Here is a 7,605-nt window from a genome sequence, read left to right as displayed (position 1 = left end):
CAAATATTGTACAATTCCCAAAATGAGCAATACTATATGGACAGAAACTGAATTCATGTAAGTTTAATTTTAATTAGGTTTCAGGAGTAATAAACAGCCGGCCTCAGTCTCGGGATAGGTTTCAGGTGGGAGTCACCGGAATTTGGTTTCAAGGGTTTCTTTCTGTTTTGGTGCAAAAGGATATCCTCCCAGAAGAGGGAAATATTGCGAAGTGCCCTTGGCCTTTGAACTGTCATTGCTGTAGTCATTCAAAGAATTTCCTGTTGTTCTTACAGGTTATGTTTGTGTAGGAAGCCAACAACACACACACACACACACACAAATATCCCTTTGGTGTGTCTGTAGATACACTGAGTGTACAAAACATTAAGGACACCTTCCTAATCCCCTCAGAACAGCCTCAATCTGTCAGGGCATCTCTACAAGGCGTCGAAAGCGTTCCACAGGGATGCTGGCCCTTGTTGACTCCAATGCTTCCCACAGTTGGGCCGGAGTTGGCTGGATGTCCTTTGGGTGGTGGACCATTCTTGATAAACACCAAAAACTTGAGCATAAAAAATCCAGCAGCGTTTCAGTTCTTCACATAAACCGGTGCGCCTGGCACCTACTACTATAGTCCCTTCAAAGGAACTTCAATCTTTTGTCTCGCCCTTTCACCCTCTGAATGGCACACATACACAATCCATGTCTCAATTGTCTCAAGGCTTGAAAATCCTTTTTTAACCTGTCTCTTCCCCTTCATCTACACTGACTGAAGTGGATTTAACAAGTGACATCAATAAGGTTTCAAAGCTTTCACCTGGATTCACCTGGTTAGCCAAGGAAAGTGCAGGTGTTCATAATGTTTTGTACGTTCAGGTTGTCACCAATGATACATACTGTATAGCCAGCTATAGGTCCTCTGATTCAAAGTGAAAATGGGAACTAACGGTGCTCTGTAGTTTCCTGCCTTGTGTGCAGAAAGTATGTTTTCGTTCACGCACTTGCATCCCTACGCCCCACGCATGCACAACTCTGAGCTCACGTAGTGGCCAGTGGAAAAGAAAAAGTCATTACTCATTCATTCATACTTTCAGCAGTTTTCCAATCTCTCAAACGTGGTTTTCCTGTGTCCTGATGGACAAATATATAGGTAAGTTAAACACCTGTCCACATTACCAGTCAATGTTTTGAACAGCATCCTTTGGGTAATTTGTGCCATCGTTAAAGCAGGTTAAGAAAAAGATGAAGCTGCTTGTTTGTTGTCTCCTAGCCATCACCTGTTGTGTTTTGGCGAATGCAGACAACGTCGAGAGAACAATGAAGCTGACTGAAGTACTAAAGGAGTTAAGACAGCTGAACAAAAGTGTGGAGGTAGGTCAATCTGCAATTTTTTTGAACACCTTTTTCGAAGCTTATGCGTTGTAGGCGCTTATGTATTTCATGGGTTCTTGCAAGAAACCAGGAGCTTTTACTAATGATCACAACATGTTTTATTATGCATTATACTAACTTTGTGATGCAATGTGTCTATTGCCTTTTTTTTACATTTATGAAGGCTGTAAATGGTTCATAGAAAGTATTACCACAATTTCTCACCCCTCTATTTTTTGGGGGGGTTGATAGGTATAAGACGCAACCTCAGTAACAACACCTCTGTTTTTTTGTTGTTCTTGCAGCACAACGGCGTGATGTTGAACACTCCTACCCTGGATATAGAGGTAAGCGATTCTTCTGAAGAAAATCCACAATACCTTGTTTACTTTACAAGCAAAAGAATCACTGTCAGAAAACTCACAGACAAGTAATGACCTCTGTTATTGTGGTTGCTATTAGTCTTGCTCTCACACCTACTGTACTGTATATCGCATAATGTAGCACGCTAGTGCTATAGCCGGCGAATGTGGTCTTGTGAGGTCAAGAAATAATGATCTTATGGTAAAAATTATCATCAACAATAGTATAAAGCAATTACATTTGTAATAGAGTTGCATAAATGATGTGTATAGTTAGTTGTTTATATCACCAATAATTAGTAAATAGTTAGTTTCATATAGTCTAATTTGTATTAATATGTTCAGTAATCCTTTTGTCATTAAACAAAGGAAAGGTGCACAGTATTACTTCATGAATTTGTTCACTACAAATAGTTTCAGCTAAATTACTAGCATGGGTAGGGCCAATTGATTTGACAATATGTGAATTACTTGAAACTAAACCAAATAAACTAACTGACGGTATTAAAGTAACCGTCTGGTGAAAATTTCACTTTTAAAAGTTCATATTCTATTAACTCACACCCAAATAATGTTGTTAGCTGGCCAACCAGCGATCTACTCACATGAATATTTGTAATGACATGTATACACTCACCACCATTCCAACACAGAAAAACTGCTTTTAGCATACTTAATAAAAAAAACAGGGGGGAAGGAAAATAATTTCACTCATTGTAATTCATTATAGGTAATATTTCATAGAAATCTGGAAACACTGGACAATTACTTTAATGGACAGTCTACCTAATTAAAAACGTTTGTTTTATCTTAGTAGGTGGAGTACATTTACAGTGTTAACATAAGATGATTGTAGCGAGTAGAGGGCCACACACTCGTCAGAATCACTCTTTCGTCAAAAAAAACCAACACTATAGATGTAACTTAAGGAAACATCCACTTGATGAAAGAGATTAGTATTTCTTTCAGCTATTTATCAGTTGCACTGAGAGTCAATCCAGTTTGGCATGTGTTTTTGTCAGAGTTCTGTGCATGAATGAGTCAATGTGAAAGTGATCTCCATGTCTCTTGGAGTTACTTGTGCACATTTAGGAGAAATGTGATGAGTAATCACACTCGCGTCTCTGTGGCTTTTACCCGAGAGACAAACTGTGCTACTGCTTTAGAAAATGTTTGACTATGTCTTGAAGTTAGTTGAACATGGTTATCCTAAACAGGACCAAATAATTCATGAGTATACCATGGAACCAGTCTGTTACCAATATTCCACGGGTGAACGCTTGATCAAAGGTTGCCATGCTCTCGTTTTTACACTAGCCGTCTAAGTAACGTTGGTCAGTTATTGTTTGAGAATTCAAGAGTTTGAGGCCCACAGCATGGGGAAAATATCATTGCCTAATGGTAGAGACAAACGAAAGCCTCAACCTGGAAAATGTGTTGTCACGTCAAAGAGAGAGCTATTTTCTATCTATTCTGTGAAACGCCCAGTCAAAGTGGGGAAACTGGAAACAGGCAGCAAGTAAAAACAGTGAAAACGTCTACTTAATCTCAGTGAAGCGGGGAAAGACATTTTTCTGTATTAGATACGTTGGTGGAAACATTGTTTCTTGATCGCTTTGGATTTGTCGGGGTTTGGATGTGCTAGTGTAAGGAGAAAGTCTTACTCTGAAAAACAGAATATGACTTGTGAGTCACAGTTTTGTAGGAAATGATAAGACCATCAATATAGGGTGGAGGGTAGCCTAGCGGTTAAGTGCGTTGGGCCAGTAACCAAATAGTCGCTGGTTCGAATCCCAGAGCCGACTAGGTGAAAAATCTGTCGATGTGCCCTTGAGCAAGGCACTTAACCCTAATTGCTCCTGCAAGTCACTCTGGATAAGAGTGTCTGCTAAATTACTAAAATGTAAAAAAAAAAAGTTTGAGAAATTCTAATTAAAATGATTACAACTTAACTATGTCTCTGAGAGGAGTAACATACTTGAGAGCGGCTCATGTTATTATATGGGAATCAGGTGTTGTATGCGGCTCAATAGAATGCATTTGGCTGGTATGAACTGGAAATATTGTATGTGTTCTGGTTGAGGTTCAGGTTAATGAAATATGCTCAAATGTAGAAGTGTGACAAATGTGTAACTCATCTTGAAGATAGTATGTGGGTTAATTTACTATACAGCAGCTCTCTCCAGTGGTTCTCATTCCACATTACAACGTTTTCATGTGAGTGTAAAAAAGTATCAAAAGACATTCAAATGATTTGCCTCAACTTGTTTCATTAGTGGAAAATAAGCAGTCTTGTTTTATCCGACGTCCATCATTTAGTGTGTCATTTTGCTTTTTACAGGAGTGCTGTTTCCTATCTACCTTGGAGTGCTTCAAGAAGATGGTACCTCATCTCAAGACCAAACAAAAGAAATTGCAGCGTAAAGTTATCAGAAACCTCAGCCCACTGACTGTGAGTCACTTCAGAAAACAAGAATAATGTACACTGAGTTGAACAAAACATTAACACCTTCCTAATATTGAGTTGCACCCCCCTCCTTTTGCCCTCAGAACAGCTTCAATTCACAATTCATGCGGGCATGGAGTCTACAAGGTGTCGAAAGCATTCCACAGGGATGCTGGCCCATTTGACTCCAATGCTTCCAACAGTTGTGTGAATTTGTTTGGGTGTCCTTTGGGTGCTGGACCATTCTTGATACACAAACTGTTGAGCGTGAAAAACCCAGCAGCGTTGCAGTTCTTGACACAAACTGGTGCACCTGGCACCTACTACCATACCCTGTTCAAAGACACTTAAGTCTTGTCTTGCCCATTCACCCTCTGAATGGTACACATACACAATCCATGTCAAAATTTTCTCAAGGCTTAAAAATCCTTATTTAACTTACATCAATAAGGGATCATAGTGTTCATCTCAAGTCACCTGATCAGTCTATGTCATGGAAAGAGCCGGTGTTCTTAATATTTAGAAATGTACATAGCAAGATTGTGGCAAAATATTAACATGTTGCTTTGTTCTGTTTTTAGTTTACAGGTGTGGACTCCTGCAGTCGGGAGGAGAGAGAGGTGAGCCTTGCCATTATTTTCCAAATTACATTAATAGCATTATCATTATTAAACATAATCACATAAGAATTATGTGAGGCAATGTGGAAAGTACGTTAGGGGTAGTAGTTACTTTACTAGGCCTCTGTTCAGTCCAAATCTAAGAGTAACTTCAAATTTGTATTTTAACTTTTAAAAGTTAAATTGTGTGGGCCAACTAAGTTTTCGGTGTTCCTTTATTCCCTCAGAACAAAGTCTGCCAAGGATGTGATTCCTACCCAATGAAGGACAGCAGGGAATTTGTACAACAGTTGGAATCTCTTCTTCAAAAGGTAGCAGGTTATTATGAATAAGTCAGACTTTTAACAACAATATCTACACTTCAATGAGAGAAAATGGTGGTAGTGTGCAGTGTGCTAACTACAAAAATATGATTTTCAGGCTATGACTAGACTGGTGTGAGGATATGACTGGAACAAACCGTGGAAAAAGACATGGGAATGTGTAGAAGACACTACTCTGTGAACACATCAGAGACATGGCTATGGCCATTCCGGCCATCCTACTATTCTATGTATTTTGTTATTTTATTTTTGTGGCCAAGATTATATTTGTTTTGTCATTATTTTGTTGGGGGGGTTACAGGTACAATATTCATATCAAATCATATATAATTTCATATCACATGTACCCGTGGACTGCCACTCAAAAGAAAAACAAAAGTAAGAAATACAGACAGAGAAATGATCATATTGATTAAGTTATAATTATATTTAATAATAATATTTATTTAATATTTATTTATGAAATGGTGTTATCCTACTCAAGCTAAATAATTATTTAATTCCCACAAGAAAGCTGCTTTGGTGCCACCTAGTGTAAAAAAGACATCCATGCAGTTTATCATTGATGTTTTCATATTTCTTTATTTATTCACATGAACATATTTGTATGTTTGTATACTATATATTTAAAATTGTTAGCTTTCAAAGCTATATCTCATCCATTATGCCAAACTATGCATTTTATTATATCAAACATAAGTATCTCACAATGAGATTAAATCGCTTGAAAAGGTAATGAAATTACTGTTGCTTTTTGTATTTTGTATTTTATCAAAAACATTTCATTGAATGTGTGAATATTAAATAACTAATACTGTATTTGTGTTCTGACACTGATTATTTTGAGTACATTTGAATAACAAAGACAATTTAGGCCAGGGGTGTCCATAACTGTTTCCCTGCAAACACATTCGTTCACCGAGGTCTGGAGTGTCGCACTTAAAATATATTTTATTTCTTGCTGTCTGGACACACCTATACATTCAAGGCTTTTAATTTATTTTTTTACTATTTTCTACAATGTAGAATAATAGTGAAGAAATCAAAACTATGAAATAACAAATATGGAATAATGTAGTAACCAAAAAAGTGTCAAACGAATCAAAATATATTTGATATTTGAGATTCTTCAAAGTAGCCACCCTTTGCCTTGATGACAGCTTTGCACAATGACATACCTTAAGGTAGATGTAAAGTGACTATGCATGGATAATAAAAAGAGAGTAGCAGCAGTGTAAAAATGGGTGGGGGGGGGGCGCAATGCAAATAGTCAAGGTAGCCATTTGATTAGCTGTTCAGGAGTCTAACGGCTTGGAGGTAGAAGCTGTTATGAAACCTATTGGACATAGACTTGGCACTCCGGTACTGCTTACTGTGCGGTAGCAGAGAGAACAGTCCTTGACTAGGGTGGCTGGAGTCTTTGGCAATTTTTTGGGCCTTCCTCTGACACCACCTGGTATAGAGGTCCTGGATGGCAGGATGCTTGGCCCCAGTGATGTACTGGGCCGTACACACTACCCTCTGTAGTGCTTTGCGGTTGGAGGCTGAGCAGTTGCCATACCAGGTGGTGATGCAACCAGTCAGGATGCTCTTGATGGCACAGCTGTAGAACTTGTTGAGGATCTGAGGACCCATGCCAAATCTTTTCAGTCTCCTGAGGGGGAATAGGCTTTGTTGTTCCCTCTTCATGACTGTCTTGGTGTGCTTGGACCATGATAGTTTGTTGGGGATGTGGACACCAAGGAAGCTCTCAACCTGCTCCACTACAGCCCCGTTGATGAGAATGGGGGCATGCTCGGTCCTCCTTTTCTTGTAGTCCACAATCAGCTCCTTTATCTTGATCACGCTGAGAGAGAGGTTGTTATCCTGGCACCACACTGCCAGGTTTCTGACCTCCTCCTTATAGGCTGTCTCATCGTTGTCGGTGATCAGGCCTACCACTGTTGTGTCATCGGAAAACTTAATGATGGTGTTGGATTCGTGCTTGGCCATACAGTCATAGGTGAACAGGGAGTACAGGAGGGGACTGAGCACACACCCCTGAGGGGCCCGGTGTTGAGGATCATTTTGGCAGATGTGTTGTTACCTACCCTTACCACCTGGGGGCAGCCTGTCAGGAAGTCCGGGATCCAGTTCCAGAGGGAGGTGTTTAGTCCCAGGGTCCTTAGCTTATTGATGAGCTTTAAGGGCACTATGGTGTTGAACACTGAGCTGTAGTCAATGAATAGCATTCTCACGTAGGTGTTCCTTTTGTCCAGGTGTGAAAGGGCAGTGTGGAGTGCAATAGAGATTGCATCATCTGTGAATCTGTTGGGGCAGTATGCAAATTGGGTCTATGTTTTCTGAGATAATGGTGTTGATGTGAGCCATGACCAGCCTTTTAAAGCACTTCATGGCTACAGACGTGAGTCCTACGGGTCGGTAGTTGTTTAGGCAGGTTACCTTGGTGTTCTTGGGCACAGGGAATATGGTGGTCTGCTTGAAGCATGTTGGTATTACAG

General features: G+C 39.6%; 1 protein-coding gene across 2 annotated transcripts; it reads left to right on the top strand.

The window, feature by feature from the left end:
- Window positions 1-1,025: 1,025 nt before the first annotated feature.
- On the top strand, window positions 1,026-5,477 carry LOC115205151 (interleukin-21). 2 transcript variants are annotated; one of them, XM_029770846.1, is made up of 7 exons: window positions 1,026-1,132; window positions 1,253-1,353; window positions 1,659-1,700; window positions 4,057-4,167; window positions 4,743-4,781; window positions 5,009-5,092; window positions 5,202-5,477. In XM_029770846.1, the coding sequence occupies exons 1-7, from the start codon at window positions 1,117-1,119 to the stop codon at window positions 5,220-5,222; spliced, it is 414 nt and encodes a 137-aa protein (XP_029626706.1). In that variant the 5' UTR covers window positions 1,026-1,116; the 3' UTR covers window positions 5,223-5,477. The 2 variants fall into 2 exon arrangements, with proteins under 2 accessions (XP_029626706.1, XP_029626705.1); XM_029770845.1 differs by having other exon boundaries at window positions 1,103-1,353.
- Window positions 5,478-7,605: the final 2,128 nt, after the last annotated feature.

This window comes from Salmo trutta, chromosome 13 (assembly GCF_901001165.1).
Source record: "Salmo trutta chromosome 13, fSalTru1.1, whole genome shotgun sequence".
Classification (NCBI taxonomy): Eukaryota; Metazoa; Chordata; class Actinopteri; order Salmoniformes; family Salmonidae; genus Salmo; species Salmo trutta.
Note: the sequence above shows the minus strand (reverse complement) of the source record. Positions and strands in the feature narration are given on the sequence as shown.